At 34.2% G+C, this 20548-nt stretch overlaps 1 protein-coding gene and 1 long non-coding RNA gene across 3 annotated transcripts; one reads left to right on the top strand and one right to left on the bottom strand.

The window, feature by feature from the left end:
* Positions 1-981: 981 nt before the first annotated feature.
* On the top strand, positions 982-10723 carry Ube2g1 (ubiquitin-conjugating enzyme E2G 1). 2 transcript variants are annotated; one of them, XM_023173725.2, is made up of 6 exons: positions 982-1142; positions 1695-1797; positions 3814-3911; positions 8374-8552; positions 9074-9152; positions 10592-10723. In XM_023173725.2, coding segments are annotated over exons 1-6 (507 nt in total). In that variant the 5' UTR covers positions 982-1096; the 3' UTR covers positions 10594-10723. The 2 variants fall into 2 exon arrangements, with proteins under 2 accessions (XP_023029493.1, XP_023029492.1); XM_023173724.2 differs by having other exon boundaries at positions 9074-10723.
* On the bottom strand, positions 8460-16429 carry LOC141485833 (uncharacterized). Its single transcript, XR_012467494.1, has 2 exons — positions 16253-16429; positions 8460-8573 (listed from the first exon to the last, which is right to left on the bottom strand). It is a non-coding gene; the product is annotated as an uncharacterized lncRNA (long non-coding RNA).
* Between the last annotated feature and the right edge of the window lie 4119 nt (positions 16430-20548).

Genomic DNA, 20548 nt, shown 5'->3' with positions numbered 1-20548 from the left:
CAATCGTATTTTGAGTAAGGCATATGAAAATTTCGTACTATGTTTAAAATGCGAAACAATTAATGGACATTTCGCCAAATGTCGTTGCAACCGACTGTTATAAATGACAGCAGTGTTACTGTTAACTTCCAATTCAAATGGTCCTTGTTCTATACAGTATTTAACCGCGAGAGTGACACAAAAATGATTTCGCTTATTCAAACATTCACTTACTGCTTTTTCAATATCCGCAGCGTTATCTGTGACACTAACTACCACTTTTGAACTTATATATCACTGGTCCGTTACTCTTTGAATAACCTTCGCAGTGTTTTCAGCCATGTAGTTCTCTTTCATTTCTGAAGTAAAAATAACGACTGATTTCAAGCTCGTTTTTACTATGAAATGTGATATCTGAAGACCAAACATCAGACGTCTTAGCGATTCAGCAAACATCCCCCAACTTCTTTAAAGATTCCGACTCCAATTTATATTTTTAATTTATCATCAATACTAGTTTTTTTCTATTTGGAAGTTCATAATCAGCGTTCAATGCTTTCATATATTGTTGAAACCCAGAGTTCTCCACTATCCTTTGTCACCAGAATTTTGTGTAATCTTCTTTGGCACGTTCACGTGGGTTTGAGTTTGCTTCTCTTTTGGGGAGCCTTAACCTCCATTGTAGATAGTGACGACTGTGACGGATTAACTGGAATATTATTTTCATTTTATGACGATAAAGTCTGATTTAAATTATTAGTTTCTACAATATCACTTGGGTGGTTTTTTGCAATATGTTTTAATAAAGTGGTCGTATTCCCATTATGTATAGACAACACTTTCTGATTTTATCTTTTATCCAAAATTCTCAGACACTCCCTTTAAGAGACCTTCTCAAGTGTTTTCAAAAACACATCAGAGTGCGGCAGACCAAACAAGTGTAGCCTCTCAATTACAGATGGCAGGTCAACTTTGACGTTTAGTCAAGTTACAAACCTTTCCGGAAATAACAGATGTTTGAGTCAATGCGGTCTGAAACTTTCAATATCGACACCGGCCATTTTACAATACTCTGTAGTTGGATTAAAATACCTTTCAAAATTAAAATTGTAATTAAATGTCAGAACCACAGTCAGCTCTTCTATTGAGAAAACAGCTCGCAGGTTAGTGAAAAATGTTGATATCCTCATTTTTTTCAGAGTGAAAGAAATATAAAGTTTTGAGATTTGTTGTGTAGGAACCCAAAACGTCCTCGAACAACCTCGGTTTTTTTTCAAACAAATTTGTCTGCCTTGGACAAAAATAGTTTCTGTGTACTATTTTCGGTGGTCGGGTTCAAGAACCACTTGGGTTATACTAGAATTTGATGAGTATTCTTTGCTATTCAAAATCAATAACTAGAATTTCCCCATCCTGTATGTCAAAATGAAGCATACCTCTAAATATATTTTATTTATGATGTATATTCACTTGAAAACCTCACCAGAGATTCAGTCATTACAATTCAATTGTAATATATACTCTTCAGGAAGAAAATGTAACTTGAAACCCTGCAGAAGTATGCTCAACTTCTAAAACAAGTTGATGTGTCATTTTTTTTATTTTTGGATATGTCGCCTCTTTGTGTAGTCAAAATTGCAAAATGTATGTCTTTATGGTTACTTTCTTGATTCAGACCTTAAGAGCTTAAGGCTTATAAAGTATTTTTATTTCAGAACTAAATAAGAACCCAGTAGAGGGTTTTTCTGCTGGCCTTATAGATGACAATGATATCTATAGATGGGAAGTACTCATAATAGGACCCCCTGATACTTTATAGTAAGTACATTGTGACCTTTTATTACCAGTAAATAAATAGTGTTAAGGGTTTGTGTTTCAGTATTAAGAAGTTGATATAATTGATTCCGAGAATTAGATAGTTGCAAGAAAACATTACAAATCACCAATGCTATTACTTGACAAACCTTGATTCTTTAAATATTGACTTCCTCTGGTAACTACATGATTAGTATTCAGGAGACACAGTACTCTCCTAGTACCAAACAGTAGTGTTTTGGGACTGTCATAAATTTTTGATTTCGTAAAATACAGTATACTGTTGTGCAAACTCAAATACAATTTTGGCAAAAAGTAAATAAAATGTTTTTGTACAATAATATCCAAGTTAAATATACAATACAATTATTGACTTGAATGAATAAAAACCTAGAGTGGTAACATGCTACTTGTTCTCAATATTCCTATTTTGTTCCTAAAGATTTATCAACCATTATATGCAAATCGAATATTATAATGACGGCCTCAAATTCATAAAAGAATCTCTACACACTATATATTAATTTTGATTCAAAATTTACTGAGCTATCAATAAACTGCAAAACATGTCACAGGTTAAGAAGTTGCTCTCCATACTGCAAAACCAACTTGAATTTATTAAATCTTACTTTTGAACAAAAGATATGGAATCACTTCTTCAGAATGCACGCTTCTAAAATTCAATGAAAACGATGAAGGTAACCTAAAAATTCTGGTAAAAAACTTCAAAATAAGGACCAAAAGTCTTGCAAGTATTTTGAACTTCATCAGATTCTCACTGTCATCGATCTATTACTCCCATCAACTACTAATACTATAGTAATATTGATAATTATATTGAATTAAAATCTAGTATATAATCATCCTTTCTGAATTGTTGGTACTAAATCCTTCAATTGATAACGTTTTTCTTAACAGTCAGTGCAATACAAGTCCTCAGGTTATTTAATCAGGTACAGGTCAACTTGTCACCAGTCTTATTCATCAGACGTAAAGCACATAGCATATTTAACATTGTTTTGTGACTATGACTGGTAAAACTTTGTATAATTTAATTATTGTTTATCATGGTGTTTTCTAAATTGAGATGTATTTGTGTACAATGTCATAATTTCACTTCTGATACTGCCCAGAAATTATATGTTGTTAACTTTAAAAAAGTTGAAAAAAAAGCTATGGAATGAATCAGTATAAGTTGGTTATGTAGGAATTGCACTTTGAAAGCTTGTACAAATTTTGACTTTTGAGGATTCTTTAGAGAACACAGCTGATTGTTGAAAAATCACAAAAGTTAAACTAGAATATTGACTATATTCAGGTTAATAATTCATTGAAAAAAATATTTCTGGCTTTCTATTTTACCATCATCAACGAAAAAATCATAATTTTTTGATAGAAATGAATGCTTCTTTTTGTAATGTTACCCAAAATGGGGTGCTAATGAAATAATTGAATGAGTAATTTTTTTTTAAATTGAATATTCATCTGCAAGTATATGTTTAGAAAAGACTCCTCACCTTTATGTAATTCAATGTTCATGTGAAAATACTATTTCAGAAGGATTTTTTTCTTCCAAAGAAATATATGTGTATGATCTACATAGCTTTATAAAGAGTTATTATAATAGTTTTTTTTTATTCCATTCCTTGGAAGTTTCCCAAAAAAAACCTTTTTTCCCCAAATAAATTAATCTCTCCTGATGAGATTGGTATAATTGAATCCTGTAATGGCAATGCCTCAAGATTCTTTTAAGCTCACACATTGAATACAATGTCCCTTCCCTTCCTAATAATGCTTTTAATTTCTAATTGGAAACTGTCTTGTTTTAATGCCATTGCTTATTCATACTGTGGGGGTTATCTTATCAATGTGTTTTTCATTACTTGTTTTCCAGGACTAAGATTCCCCCATTAAATTCCAGTCCAGATAAGATAATATTCAAAATGCTTGTGTGGATCTACCTTCATAAATTATTTTCTCTAAACTCCTATATTACCACTGATTCATTTTCATTTCCAGTGAAGGCGGATTTTTCAAATGTCACCTATATTTTCCTAAAGAATATCCACTAAGGCCACCGAAGATGAAATTTGTTACAGAAATTTGGCATCCAAATAGTAAGTATTTTTGAAAATATGGAGTATAATGTGTTTGAAATGCTGATGTGTGTTTTTAAACTGATTTACTTCATTTCACAAAAAAAATTATACAGGGTGTCTCAGAATTTAGTGGAGAAATTAAAAAAAGGCGGTATTGAAAGACTTCAGAATGCCCTTCTGAAAGCATAATTGAAATCATTGTATTTACTGCAGTTTCTAAGAAACTAAACTTAGCATTTTCATTGAGTTTTCATTTCTCTGTAAATACTGTTGAATATCAATGAATATTACTGGAGTTTTTTCCCAACACCAAATCGTTATTTTTACACCTCGACACTTGTTATGATCACCAAGTGATCATCTTCAAGAGGAAGATAAAACTAAAAACTACTCAAAACTAAAGCTACTTATACTAATCAGGTACATCATACAGGTAGGTAATCAGTAATACCACCCATACAAGTGTACCACCCTAAATTAATTGTTGAAATAATATTGTTGGGTTTACTGATTACTACAAAAAGACACATTGTAAATATATTTAGATAGGCAATATGTGAAACTAATTTTATATAGCTGAAAATTGTTCTATATATAGCTGTAACATTTAAACATACATAAGGACATATTGTAAACTAAGAGAAAGGCCAATTGTGAAATTAATTTAGAGTGGTACACTTGTATGGGTGGTATTACTGATTACCTACCTGTATGATGTACCTGATTAGTATAAGTAGCTTTAGTTTTGAGTAGTTTTTAGTTTTATCTTCCTCTTGAAGATGATCACTTGGTGATCGAAACACGTGTCGAGGTGTAAAAATAACGATTTGGTGTTGGGAAAAAACTCCAGTAATATTCATTACTACACCAAAGGTTCCAAACAGTACATCACAAAAATTTTGAATATCATTTTTCATTAGGGATGTCTAGAACTTAGTGAATACACGATATTTTCTTCATGATAAGAGTTGCGCAAGAGAAACAAAATCAGCCTAGACTGCCTAGAGAGTCTTCAAAAAGCTCTCCTGAGAACATCATCGATATCTTTCAAAAAAATTTCCTCTAAATAAGTTTTTGAAATGGAGCCCTCTAAAATTTACGTTCATATGAAAGTCACCATCACTGTTGATATTGTTATAAACTAACTTCGATGTTTTGGTCAAAAAATGTCCACTCAAGTAATTACCTTCAAGGCAACACAAAGCACTTGGAGGTACAAAAAAGTTGTCGACAATTAATACAATGTGAGTAGAGGTGACACAGACTGAAACAGATGGTACAACTTGGAAAAACGCCTTTTTTCAAATAAGAAACACATTTTTCAATGATTACAGAATGGTTTCAACATGAGGATATACATAACAAATATATTACAAAACAGAAAAAAGATAATCAGGGATGAAATTTTATATAGTTCATTAGTGTCCGACCGAAAGTTCGGTTTTGGTCGAGTTTCGGCAAAACAATGAGTTTCGGTTAAGTTTCGGTTTCGGCGGCAAACCTACCGAAACTACGACCGAAACCGATACTGCATTCGGGAGTTCCCGCGCTGTAATCGGTCATGTTCGGCGCGTTGAATTTCATACAAGCGACGAAGACATTTTGCCGCGTCCACGTGCCTAATCATGTCGTGACTCGTGACTTACTTTGTGATTTACTTTGTTTATTACAGAAATATTAAGTACCTGTTGTGATATTAGGTAACAACTTAAATAAGTAATTTTATGTTCAATATTTGTGAAAAACCATCAATAATATTCAAAAGAAGGATCTACACCAACTCAAATAAACACCTCACCTATTTTAAGTATTTTTACAGTGCAACTAATATTTAATAAAGACTGACTGATTATAATAACGTTTTCTTTATTTTCCATCCAAAACATAATCTTTTTAAGGAAGATTCCGTTTCGGCCGAAACTGAGATGGTTGCCGAAATTCGGTTTCGGTCGTGAACACCAGTTTCGTTCGGAAACTATAGTTCATGAGTTTTTTTGAATTGAAAAACATTTATTGAATCTTTCAACGAAAGTGGGATATTGTTATACTCATTCAGACCTTAATAGAATAAATACTTCATCGTATTAGTCAAATTAGTTCAAGGAAGGTGAAATTTTTGGGAGCTACTCGCTCTTGTTGAGTGGTTATGGATTTGAGATTTATATATACAGAATTCTTCAAAATAAGTTGGAAGCAAGTTATGTGTTAGTTTGAAAATGAATATCTTTGCTAACTCGTACAGTCTCTGGGAAACAGACAGCCACTGCAATCTACTTAACATATTTGATATACTGGTATACTTATTCACTTGTAATACACACATCGGAAAAGTCTAGGGATATTTTTATAACATACTAAATATCATAAAAATAAATGCATGAGGTCGTTTAATTTCGATTAAATTGGTACACTCGACCACCCTGTAGATTTCTATGGGTGGAACAAAGCCTGCAGAAACGGTAACTAATCTTTTAATAAGGTTTTTTACAAACTGTAGGTTTTCGGCTAAAATGAATAATCGGAAAGTGTCGAGTTTGTACATTCTATGCAGTTCTTGCTCAGCAATTAAACTTGAAATATTGTGCTTTAACATGGAAAGCCATCACTTACCATTGGCTGAGATGAATAGAGCTCTAGGGCTTCTTCAAGGTGGCATGCGACAAAATGATGTAGCTCTTCTTTTGGGGGTCTCCCAGTTTATCAGTGTTATCAGTCGATTGTGGCGGCGTTTCCGTGAAACTGGCAGTCCAGCCGAACAACATCCAGGGCGAGGACGCGCTACAACTGCAGTTCAAGACCTATTTTTTGTCTTAACCGCAAAAAGACAAATGACAATCACAGCACCTGAGTTGGTTAACGTGTTGCAGCAGACGCACCAGGTAACCATTGGTCGTGATACTGTCAGAAATCGACTGCATGAAGCAGATCTCCACAACAGAAGGCCACCTTTGTCGAGAGGCAATCGCAGTAGAAGATTAGAGTGGTGTTAAGAACATCAAAACTGGGATGCAAATGACTGGGCCACAGTTTTGTTTACAGACGAATCCAGATTTGGATTTCATCCAGATTCTCGTCGAGTAAGACTGTGGAGACGACCTGGAAATAATGAACGTTTGAGACACGTCCAGGAAGTCCACACATACAGAGGTGGTACAGTAATGCTATGGGGCGGAATCATGATCGGCGGCAGAACCGATCTCGTTTTTCCAAATCGCTCTCTCACAGCTCGACAGTACCTCGACACCATTCTTCTACCTATCGTCCGTTCGTTTGCTGGTGCTGTTGGTGAAAACTTCTACCTAATGCACGATAATGCTTGTCCACATGTCGCGCGTCTAGTGACTGACTGGCTCACCAACAAAGGAGTTGATGTATTGCCATGGCCAGCACAATCACCGGACCTGAATCCCATCGAGCATGTGTGGGACATGCTTCAACGAAGAATTACTCCGCATATGGGGAACATTCACACAACGTTTCAATTGAGAGAGCTTTTAATCGCTGAATGGGCAAATGTACCTCAACAAGACATTGACAATCTCATTTTGTCGATGCACGATAGATGTAGGGCCGTAATAAACCAGCGTGGAGGCCATACTTTGTACTGATTCCAATTTTTTTTGTATTATGATTTTTTTTCGGGGTGCCAAAGAAGAACCATATTTTTTTTTAGTTTTGCTTATATGCGCACTCAGTATTTTTGACCATTTAATAAAGTTTGTTGTAAGTTACATTCGTTTAATAATCACCCGTCAACTTTTTTTTCCCTAAAGCGATCTAAAAAAAAATTGCCATTTTTAAAAATATCCCTAGACTTTTCCGATGTGTGTATAATCTTCATTCCACGATTCTGTAACTTTTGTAAAGCTGATACTTCATTTTGGTCAAATGAGTGTAAAAGACTAGCACAATAATCAAAATGGGGTTGGATTATACAATTATATAATGTAATTTTTGAGTACATCGAAAGCTGAGATGAAATTCTTGAGAAAAAATATATTTTCATAGTAATTTTTCTGAATATATAATCAAATTGAGCATGAAGAGATAAATGATTATCCACCATGAAACCTAAGTATTTGAATTCACTCACGAACTCTATTACAACACCTGCAATTTGTAATTTTATGTTGTGTTTGTTGATGAGTGATAACTTATAACCAGTTGATAAGATCATATATTTTGTTTTGGAGGTGTTGAGTTTTAGTTTATTGCGATTCCTGTATTTGAAAACATTTCTTAGTTCATAATTCATTTGATCAGTTAGTGTTTCTATATTATCTCCTGAAATTGATAACAAAGTGTCCATAACACTTGGTTATCAATTTTTGTAATTTGTCCCTTGTGCAAAATAAATATTCTATTCTATTCTATTAGATATTTTATTCACACTTTCCAAGTACACCAAGAAGTACTCTATAAAAATAATTTGCAGAATTGTCTCTATTACATATTTTCGTTATAACTTATTAATTTTCAGTTGACAAAAATGGGGACGTTTGTATATCCATTCTTCATGAGCCAGGTGATGACAAATTCGGTTATGAAAAAGCTTCAGAACGGTGGTTACCAGTGCATACTGTAGAGACTATATTAATATCAGTAATTTCAATGTTAGCTGATCCAAACGATGAATCGCCTGCCAATGTTGATGCTGCTGTAAGTATTTCTAGATAAAATCTGAAAATTTATATAATCATTGAGGTCAATCCAAATGTAATTATGGTACTTTCCATGTCAACTCGAGTGAAGCTATCGACAAAAAATTAGATACAAGATAATGGTTTTGGTATTTAATAACTTTTTTTTTGAGTACTTCAAAATTAAAAATTAGGGCCTGGAAGTGAAAAAAATTCAGAAGTATCCAGTAAACTTTCTCTAATGAATATAATATTGACAACTCATGAGACTAGATATGAATGACATTCTACTTAGATACTGACAAGACAAATATTGCATTTAAATCACCTGTGATATCTCTCAATGATATTCCCGCTGCATTATATCCAACGTAATCCATTGATGTACTATTTCTTATTTAAAAATACCTTATAATTTTTGGAAAAATAGTTTTCAAGCATCTCCTGTAATTAAGTCCTGCACGTGTTAAAAATGTATTCATTATTATTATTATGCGCTGTATGCGAAGAATGCGCTTACTGTTTTTTTATTTTTTACAGAAAGAGTGGAGAGAATCATATTCAGAGTTCAAACGGAAAGTTGCCCGATGTGTCAGGAAGTCTCAAGAACAAGAGGAATGTTAGTATAATGGCTGTATTACAAGTGAACTTCAAACAATTATACCTGCAGTTTGTTTCTGGGAGTGTTGGAATTTGTACTCTTTTTGTATGTCGTTTCCGTAGTTTTTTATACAACATATGTTTACAAGATGGATTTCAATGCCTCCAGAATCTCTCTCAGGTATTACAATTTTCTTTAATTTAAGATCTCATGACAACTGAGAAATTTTACAATTAAGAATCTGAAAAAAAAAATGAGAAATTTCAGTTGAATAAATAATTTGTTTGCATTTCATTGTTTCAATATTGATTGTATGTATAAATATTCGAATGGGTTCCTATTAATGTTGGGAGTATCTCGTATCATTCTTTATGTTCTGATCGGTTTATTTCATTTGTTAGTGGTTCAGCTATCATAAATGTACAGTTCACATTTGTTCATATTGCATTATACATATTTAGAATTTCCACTCGGTGAACAATTATATTTTTTTTTGTCAGTTCCCAGAGACGATCGAATAATGGCCCGTTTTTGAAACAGGTGTATTTTTAGGACAGATTACTTTTTCAGAAAGAAATGTTTTGGCTCTCTACTTCTCATTTCGTTTTAATATCACTCCACTCTTTTTATAGAATTTATCTTAGATACAGTCATAACACCTATTTTACCATATAAATTTATACATATATCCAATTTCCTAATAAATTTAATATGCTGAGGACTTGAAGACAACCATAAAATAGTAATAATTCTTCAAAATAATCCTAGTGAGGGAGTATACCTCTTCACTTTAATTATAATAAATATCTATGCAAAATTACATTGGCTTGATAAAATTTTTAAAAATGTGAAGGTGGTCAGAGTTTTAATATTGAAGTTTTGTAAACTGTGTTAAAACTATCACACAAATCTCCACTCAAGTATATCATTTGTGTTCAAGAAACACTTTATTGTGAGATTTCCACTGAATATTTTTACAAAAACGCAACACATGTTTCACTATAAAGTAGCTTCTTCAGTCTATACACATATACAATAGCTACTTCAGGTGTGTCTATACATATATAATAGCTTATTCAGGCGTAAATAAGCTATTGATATTCATATCTAGTATCGACCGATTCCATCGCAGATATCATTTGTACTTGAATTGAAAAGTGTCCTCAGCAGTTCAAATTATTCTCAAATAAAAAAGTTGACACTAATAACATTGAATCATCTATTAATATATGCAATTGTGCAACTGCACAAAAGGTGATTTCAATACTAGAGGATTCAAAATTTCTGATTCATTCATTACCTTCGCAATATAACATCTCTGGGGACTGCCGACTTCGCATCGTTCAATTGGATTGTACTCCTAAATGATCAGACTTTATCGTGTTCTTAATTTAGTGATGATTAGTTATATGATATTTTTTAAGTCGTCAGCTGTGAATAAGAAATTTCTTTTGCAGAATCTACCCATCAACAAAACGACCTTTACTCTTAAGACACTGAAATGTCAGAAAATACTTGTATTTGCTCTTAGGTATGTAAATTTTACTGTCACACTGTAGGTATCGTAATTTAAGTAAATTTTATTAAAATGCATTAGTTTTATTGGCCGTCGATTTTTCAGAATAATATTTATATAAATTTTGGTACTCTGAAGAAAATCAACTCGTTGAAAAAATTGACTACTGAATCTACCCCGATAAGTTATGATTCGACAATTTTCTGTGATCAGTAAAACAATACCAAATTATTTGACAACTTGTTCTCCAAATTTACCTACAAATCCTATAAAAGCAGCAAACAAAACATGGGATTCAATTGATGCATAAATAGAAACTGAAGCTAGAAAAGGTATCAAAAGTAGCTCAGTATGTCATTACTTAATGTGATAGTTTTTTTTTAAACTACACCTCACGATTTGATCACAAAAAAAATGATTATTTTTAAATAACGATGAATAACCTATATCTTTGCATGTGAACTTCCTTTGCTACCTCATCAAAATAGATGAAAATTGATCTGAGTTTCCAGGTAATGAGTCATAATTCATTATGGTTCTTTCACTATTGATTTTCTCTGCTATTTCGGGAACTTTCTGTTCATTTATAACATACATACGATATCCTCTTTAATTTCTCAGCTACAAATATTTCAACTAATAGAATATCGGCAATAATGTTTGAGTAAAAAAGCTCAGAAGAAAAATTCTCGTGACGAAAACATCTTACCAAATATTAGGTAGTTTAAAAAGTTTTGTCCCTTTTAATGTCACGTTTTTGTAGCGCCATATCTCAATAAATATCTATTATAAACGCGTTTTGGCATATACTGGTATATACTATATCTGTTTAAAAAAAAACTGTTTAAAATCTGTTTTTCCGTTAACCAACTGTCGCACCGCTACGAACGGCAACCCTCAGAAGTCGAAACTTGTGTGAGCTAAGGATTAACGAGGTCTTTTTTTTTCTTTTTTTTGGTACCTTGGGAGCTGTCTGATTTGTCCATTTAGTCCAAGTCTCCAGAAAACCCTACAGCTTATTGCGTTTATTCTCCCATCTTCTCATGACACCCATTCCATCAGTCTCGTTCCCTGTACTTGTTTTTACAGGTTCCGTGTTGGATGTTCGTCATATTCTTCTGGACGTAATTTCGTACGTCCATATATTGCCTGCCTCCTGTGATTCAGTTCCTCACATTTGCATAAGATGTGTAGAGCTGTTTCTATCCCTTCGTTGCATAATCGGCAGCTGAGGTCTCCGTTATACAGCCCCATTTTATTCAGGTGTCCTCTAAGCGGACAATGACCGGTTAGTAACCCAGTAATTATTCTGAGCCGGTCCCTACTATATTGAAGTAGTTCTTCGCTTCTTTTCTCGGACGGTTACCTAATGAAGGTTCTACTGTGTTTGTTGCCAGGTACTTTTGTCCAGTACTCTGTGTGCTTCTTATTGGTCTATGTCCTAATCTGGTTTCGTATCAATGTTTTTGGTACCCCCAGAGCTGGTTCAGGACCTTTTTATGAAGTTGATGATCCGCGTCTAGCACATTCATCAGCTTTATCATTACTTGTGATTCCTGAATGCCCTGGCACCCAGTACAAAGTTAATTTGTTTCTGTTTGCAAGTTCATTCAGTTCTTCATGGCATTCCCAGACCAGTTTTGATGTCACCTTCGGGTTTGTCAGAGCCCCTAGTGCGCTCTTGCTGTCTGTAAAAATATTGATCTGCTCATTAATAAGCCTTGCACACTGCAATATAGCATACACTTCCGCCTGAAAAACGGATGTGTATAGTCCTAGCGGATAGTTGTAGTTTAAATTTCTATCCCCTCGGTATATTCCAGCTCCCGTTCCATGTTTGGTCTTCGATCCATCTGTATACCAGGTGTTTTTTCCAAACATGTTTTCGGGATGACTAATTGTTTTCCACTCTTCATGGCTTATGATTTTGGCCGTGAAGTTTGTGTTAAAGGTGTACTTTGGTGTCATGTGGTCTGTGCACATGTTAAATATGTGCTTCTCCACTTGTTCCGAAATTTCTATTCGGTCCGATCTTTTGTAGTTCGGTGAATTTTCCAGTCTGAATTGGCCCATTCTAGCCTCCCCCATTATCACAAAGTAGGTAGAGGTAGTTAGTAGGAGTAGTAGAGGTAGATTCAGGAGTGTCTCCAATGCAGCTGTTGGGCTAGTTCTCATTGCTCCCGTCATTCCCAAACATGCAAGTCTTTGCACCTTGCCTAGTTTGTTGATGGCGGTCGCCTGCTTCATATTTGGCCACCAGACCAGAGATGCGTATGTTATCATGGGTTTAACCATCATCGTGTATAGCCAATATACCATGTCTGGTTTTAGCCTCCATGTTTTTCCATAGGTGCGTCTAGCGAGCATCGGTGCTACCTCCACTTTCCTCTTTATCCTGTCCAAGTGTTAATTCCAGGTCAGTTTGGAATCTAGGATTACTCCTAGATATTTAACCTCACCCACCCGACACTTGTATTTCTTCACCTCGAAGTTTTAGAGGTCCGAGACCCTCTGTTTTAGTCCTCTTGGTGCACGCTACTATGGTCGATTTGGATGGGCTTATGTTAAGCCCTTCTTCTTCGGGTCATCTTGTTATAATATTCAGGGCCTGCTGCAGGTAATGAGTCATAATTCTTATGGTTCTTTCTCTATTGATTTTCTCTGCTATTTCGAGAACTTTCTGTTATTTATAACAAACATACGATATCCCCTTTAATTTCTTAGCTACAAATATTTCAACTAATAGAATCTTGGCAATAAGGTTTGACTAAAAAAAGCTCACAAGAAAAATTCTCGTGACGAAAACGTCTTACCAAATATTAGGTAGTTTAAAAAGTTTTATCCGTTTTAGTATCACATGTTTTTGTAGCGCTATATCTGTTTAAAGTCTGTTTTTCCGTTAACCAGCTGTCGCACCACTACGAAAGACAACCCTCAGAAGTCGAAACTTGTGCGAGCTAAAAATTACCGAAATCTTACCTTTTAACGTGTAATTCCCAACACGGTCATTAACACGATGTCATTAAGCGATTTTCAGACAAATTTCCTCCACGAATTCATATTGAACCAAAGCGCTACCGAAACAGCCCGAACATTAAGCAAGCATTTGGCAATGGTAGTGTTAATGAACTCACTGTTCAATGCTGGTTTGCGAAATTTCTTTTGGAAACTGGAAAAGAAACGCTCAGCTCAGCCAACTGTGACAAAACTTTTTTCAGCGGCCTAGCCTCGAAGTGATCGACCTATAGTAAGCCAGGACGAGGATTTGAAGACTCGGGTGGAGACTGACCCATTACAAACGCAGCGTGGGATGGTGGAAGAACTAAGCGTTAGGTCCGATGTGGTTTATAACGTATTGAAAAGATCAAAACATTGAAAAAGTAGGTGCCCCCACGAATTGAATGATTGACAGTAATTGTCACGTTTCGAGGTTTGTTCTTCCTTGCTTTTGCGCAACTAAAATAAAAAAAGCAATTAACTGCTTTCTTTCTTTGGAAGATTGCCATATTTAAAAAAAAAACTTATTTCCTAATAGCATGGCAAGAAGAAATTTTTGCAGTAGAAAAAAATCATCAATAACAATTTAATGTGGTACCTAGAACAACATCAACTATTTATGTTTGCAAATCTTATGCATTAACAATTTGATTGGATTGTCTTTGGAGAATATTGAGTGAGTCAATTACCAAATGCATGACATTTATTTTATTAATTTCCTCTTTGAATTTGAATTCAAAGTTATAAGGCGTTTATTCACCCGTCAAAGATTGATACCAAACAGTTGTTGGACTATAGTAGGGATAAACTATGATGTCTAACAGGCCTTCTTACAGGTCACTGTCATTTGAATCATCATATTCAGAAACTCGGACTGTCGGAAGACAGTGTGTGTCGCCCCCTTTGGAAAATGATGAAACAACAGAGCCCATACTTTGTGCCGCTGGGGATCGAGTTAGCTTTTTAGAATTTTGCAGAGCCGTACTCTTGCCATCTGACGTGAAAGTCCCCACTCACCATACAAACCAATCGGCTTCGTAAAGAAGCTGGGTTTATTTGGTCGAGTGTGAATAGGTGTGAGCCACAATAAACCCTCGCGGGTTGTGGTGGAGGATCTTACCTATATTTAATTCAATCTGAAACAGAGTACGATTTATATCTGTCATAAATTCTCTTGCCACATATTTCTGGATGATTGTAGTAGTAAATGATAAATGTGATCAAGGTCTTCCAACGATGCCACGAAGCCGCAATTGGTTCCTGATGATGCTGAATTCATTTGTTTTTACCATTTTTCCTCCAAACTTGGCTGTACTTTACTGATGATGATATATTTGTTTTAACCTTTTTTAGCCATCAGATGTTGCCTTTCCTTCACACTCAGCTTTAACTTACTGACAAAGACTATTTAACTAGAAACATGTGTCTATGGTTGGCCCACCTTTCTCTATGAGTGCTAGTCCAATATTTCTTTTATCCATTGATTTACATCATATTACTCAATATTCATCATTTAGTTTTGTTTTATCCTGGACACAGATGTCATACCAGATTGGTATAGCAGCACCTGTCACTGTGTTTGGGGTTTTGTTTGTATTCACAAGAAATAAACCGTCTGAGTTAGCATTAGCTGGGTAAGGTCTCATATATAAGGGAATGGTTTGATATTTCTATCAGAATTTAGGAATTTCGTAGGCACCTCTCCGGAAAATATTTATTATTCTGACCCCCAGCTCGGAATTTGTGTTTGTGGAATTGCTTCTGGACTCTATCTGTAGGTGGCGCGGTGGCCTACCGAATAAACTGCAGGCGGATATTACGACTAGTAAAAAGAAATTTTGTTTCTTCTGAATTATGTCTGTCGGTGGTCATCTCAACCGAGTTGATTTCATATTTTATTTATTTTTATTCACGGGTAACTCCCATTCAATATAAGTTATACAAATATCAGATTGTTAACACAAATCTTATCTAATTTAATTATAAGTAAGAACAATTTAAACAGTTACAGTAGAGAATCGAAATGAAGCGAGAATAAAAGTAAATGACAGATACAAGCAATTTAAGAATAAGTATATCTTAACTTATTTCTAAGAATATCCTCGGAAATATGAAAGAGATCGAATTTTGTATTATTCCCGTTTATGACTATTCTTGATAAAGGAGAATGCATTCCATAGTTACACCATGGTAATCTATTGCAAAGGTTAGATTATTTCGTGTTTTTCTAGAGGGAACATGAAGATTTACTTGGGCAAGAAGAGTTGAGCAATTAATTCTAAAATTAAGCAATTTATGAAGGAATATAATATCTATATGTTCTCTGCGTAAACTAAGTTTCGGTAAACCAGTTACAGACCGAATTTCTGAAAAAGAGTGATCACTGAGAGGTATAGACAACTTAAAGGCAATATATTTTATAAATTTGTTTTGTACTTTTTCTATAGTGTACTTATGAATTTCATAAGTTGGTGACCAAACACAGCTACATTTTCATGTATATGAATAAAATTGTTACTTGATATTCATAGGATATACTCCATATGCAAAAACGATGTCCAGAAGACGTCCAAATTAGGATAAAATTCATGGCATCTAGACTTACATAGCATATTCTGAGACCTCTATTTTGGACGTTCGGTGAATTCCACCATGAATGTGCAATCCACTCACAGAGAATATTCACTGGATAATCAATGGACGTACATATAAAAAGATTTATACATCTGATAGACGTTCACGGGATGTAATTATCGAACTTTGGAAATAGTATTGAACTCATTATCTTATCTGAAAATGAAATGGAGGTTCACATAATATCTATTGGATCATACTTCGCGACGTCCACAGGTTAAACGTTGGATGTTCATAACGAAAAAAAATACCTACATCTGTGAAATCTGTAGATGCAGTAGATATTCACTAGATACTTTAATTAAATATCCAACTTGAAGATTATGTGTATGACTAGTAAGTAACAATAAATGCCAGGTTATTACACATAGAAAATATGGAAATAATTAGGTAGGTAAATAAGGATATACCTGAAGCAATTAGGTGGATATCCCCATGATTATTCATCTCCATATTTGGTCATCTCATAAGTATTATTTGAATATACAGATTCAATTGATAAGTGGATGTTCAATAAAAAATTTAAAATTCAATTTGTTTTTGTTAATGGAAAATTATATCATTATATTACTAAAAAAAAAACACATCCAGCGTGTATTGTGTTGATATATTGTTACTGACTATAATAAAATAAACTTAAATTTAATCAAAAAGCTATTGAATTCCTACCAACCAATAAACTTATTCATATTATTGAAGAACGTATATTCTTCGATGGCAACAACTTTCATATATGGCGTATTTGATAGATCATTGAATTTGGAATAGTTTTGACCATATGAGCTTTTTTCATGAAGGCAGCCGACCGAGAGATATTTCAAATTCCCAAAAATATTTTTCTGAAAATTTTATATCAGGTGTTGATGAAAATGGTTTTTGAATTGGTACAGGGGGTTCTACACATAATTTCATCAATATTTTCTGAAACTTTGTCTAAAAGTGTACTGTTTTCGAAGTACAAGGTGTATGAGTATAAAAAATAAATTTGTTTTTTTTCCAGAACTTCTAAAATAATGATCAAAGAATGTTGACTTACACTGCCGGGGATAGATAACTGTGTGAAATGTATTGTAACGAATTAAAGAATTAACTGTCTCAAACAATTTTATTTTAACAATACTTCACTATCACAACTAATTTATTTACACCACTCAGTAACTAACGCTTAATTTATCTTCACCGTTTGTTAACTGCTCGATTCGCTTTCTTGGTACAAACTACTCTTCGAGACGATTAGCGACCTTTTTTATATCGTCAACGAACGTTCCGGATCCTTCTGCGGATTTCGGGACTCATCCGCATCCTTCCCGCTCTTTCGCGGTATTTCGTGATGCGTCATGCGTCGGTCAGGGCCGGCTTCAGATTCATTACAGTATTTTCCATGTTTTTTGGCCGTGGTCGGCAGGTTTTATGCCTGACGTTTTGCCTACTACTGCGGTATACATTATCAAAGACGATGTGGTAACAGTCACAGTGCCGAGTTTTTATTTGACTCTGGTTTTATATTATTATTAGTAGGCGTGGCTTGGTTTCTCTTCATTGGATAACCTGCCCTTGTTTGTGACAGGTAGCCAGATTTTATTAATGTTCATTACTTCTATTGAAATTATCCCCGTGTTTTTGAATTTCTATTGCACCCCAATACAGGGTGTTTGCTAACTTTTGTGATGCACTGTTTGGAACCTTTGGTGTAGTAATGGTTTCCCAAAACCAAACCGTCATTTTAACACCTCGACACCAAGTGATCATCTTCAAGAGGAAGATTAAACTAAAACTCAATTTTAGTTTAATCTTCCTCTTGAATATGATGACTTGGTGATCGAAACACGTGTCGAGGTGTTGAAATAACGGTTTGGTGTTGGAAAAAACTCCAGTAATATTCAACATGGACTTCATTTATGGGTTAGCAAATGGAAATGCGGAAGAAGCATGGATGATTTACCAGGACATATATCTTAAAAAGGTAATTCACTGTGCTGAAACATTTAGAACGCTATCTTCGTTATCTTCGTGGATATGATTAACCTACATGTCGTGAGAAAAACATACATTTCCACCAAGGTCATATTTAATAAACTACCACAAACCATTCGTTAATTCACACACTTCGAGACGAAGGAAAATTCAATGAAAATATCGTTAGGTGGAAAGAGACACAGTACACGTTTGTAATTACCTGTTGAAAATAGGCCATCAGGTGAGCTGTTCGGCTGCCAAAAATACGTATGTGTATATTTTTCCAATAACTGTAAAAATAGTGCAATACAGCAGTTGAACTCGACATTGTTATTTATTTGGGTTACCCACTTAACTCGCAAAATTTCAAGGCTATTTTGTGCATCATACTAAAGTTAGGTATACGATTCATTTTTATAGGAATTTTAAGTTTTGGTATCCTATTTCTTTCAGCTTTCGTGGAGAATTTTGTAGTGAACGAGTATTCGATTAAATCTGTTTAAAATATGTTTTTCCGTTAACCAGTTGTTGCCTCCCTACGAACGACAACTCTCCAAAGTCGAAACTTGTGCGAGCTAAGGACTAACGAGGTCTTACCTTTAAACGTGTGATACCTAACAGTGGATTATCATAAAAATGTTTACTTACCTGCCCTACTTACCTTTTAACGTGTGACACCTAACAGTGGATTATCATAAAAATGTTTACTTACCTGCCCATTTATCATTCTGTGTTTTCATGCCAGTCTCCCAAACTGACCTATTGAACTTCTAAAGCTGATGTATTGATAATAATTTTGTATATTCTTCAAGGAATGGAAAAGGAAACAGTTGTAAATTTGCATTATTCATACGTTTTTCGCAATATTTTTATAATTTCACTACTTGGTGCTTATTATTTGAGTCATTTAATTAAGTCAAATTGCTACAAACATTCTTATGTAATGTAGTGAAGTAAATTATTTACTATCATGGAGGATTTCAGCTTCGAATCACTTGATTTCATATTGGGGGGTCCAAACATGATCCACTATTCCCGGTTTGCTGGTTTCTGTTCTCTGGGTGTTCTTTTTATGCCCGTTAATACGGACTTTAAACGACTTGGTTTCACTAATGTACCCATTGTGGCGAATTAATGAATTAACTGTCTCAAAAAAATTTATTTCCAACAATATTTCAATAATCACAAACTAACTTATTCATAACTAACGCCTAATTTATTTCCACAATTTGAATTTCTTGTTAGCCGCTCGATTAACTTTCTGAACAGACCTCTTGAGTCGGGAAGGTGGGCTTATATCGGTAAATGTCTTTTCGAGAATTCTGTAGACGGTTCGGTACTGGACTAGAATTTTACCGGCGGTTCTAGACTGCATTCTTTCGAGGTGAGGTCATGTGTTTGTTCGGTGAGTCGGCTGGCGTATCGGTCACGTTCAGATTCGTTACACCAGCATGTAAAATACTGTGGAAAAAGTTTTGCGAAGAAAGGCCGGCAAACAGTTTGTACTCTCGCATATGCTGTGGAATGCCTGCCATATTTTGTCTGCAAATTGAGGATGATTCTAAATGTGATATTGACATATTTATCGAATTGAAATGTTCCTTGTTGTCGCTTTGAAACATTAAATGGGAAATGCTTTTGACACTTCCGATTAATCAGGCACCTCGATTAGAGTTTTAAAATAGTCCTCCTATAGAGATTTGATTTTGTTATTGAATCGGATGTTATTTTATGTTCTCTATGTGAAACCAAAAACACATGTTGTTTCGAATAATATCAAATCATAGATCATAGATCTTAAACTTATATTCTGCCTTGATTTCTATATTTCATTGTGAGTTATTATTTTTTGTTACTATTTTCAATAGGTATCACTTTGTTCCTAAACGGACTCATTTAAATTGAATCCAAGGAATCGTTTGAATCAGTTATTATTTGTTCAATAAAAGTCCAAATCTCGTAACGTGTGACAAAAAATATTGTCAAACAGATTCTGTTGAATTCGGAAATATGGTACCTAATTATAGAATAAAGACTCGAATATTATAGCGACAATACAAAACACAGTTGTAGTAGTATATATAATTTACATCTATAAAATGTTAAGGTTAAGAGAAATGATCATATGGAAACATTCCAAATACTTAGAATATGAATTATCAATACCATAGTGATATAAACTAACAAAAAATATGGATGAGAATGAAATATCATTTAAAAAATATATACGAACAATTTGAAAGTTTCATTGAAACAGAAATGTATACAAATCGATCAGACTTTGTTTCTGAAGAAAAAAATAATAGGTATG

Source organism: Leptinotarsa decemlineata, unplaced genomic scaffold (genome assembly GCF_025532065.1).
Source record: "Leptinotarsa decemlineata unplaced genomic scaffold, Ldec_3_MD MMD2_tig00026340_RagTag_RagTag, whole genome shotgun sequence".
NCBI classification, from domain to species: domain Eukaryota; kingdom Metazoa; phylum Arthropoda; class Insecta; order Coleoptera; family Chrysomelidae; genus Leptinotarsa; species Leptinotarsa decemlineata.
This window is presented reverse-complemented; position numbering and strand designations above follow the sequence as displayed.

Bases quoted from the DNA above. Each gene is read 5' to 3' on its own strand.
- Ube2g1 (XM_023173724.2), top strand. From the start codon at position 1,097: ATGTCAGAACCACAGTCAGCTCTTCTATTGAGAAAACAGCTCGCAG. The intron at 1,798-3,813 runs GTAAGTACATTG...TTTCATTTCCAG, and splicing joins GGACCCCCTGATACTTTATA to TGAAGGCGGATTTTTCAAAT. The intron at 8,553-9,073 runs GTAAGTATTTCT...TATTTTTTACAG, and splicing joins CTGCCAATGTTGATGCTGCT to AAAGAGTGGAGAGAATCATA.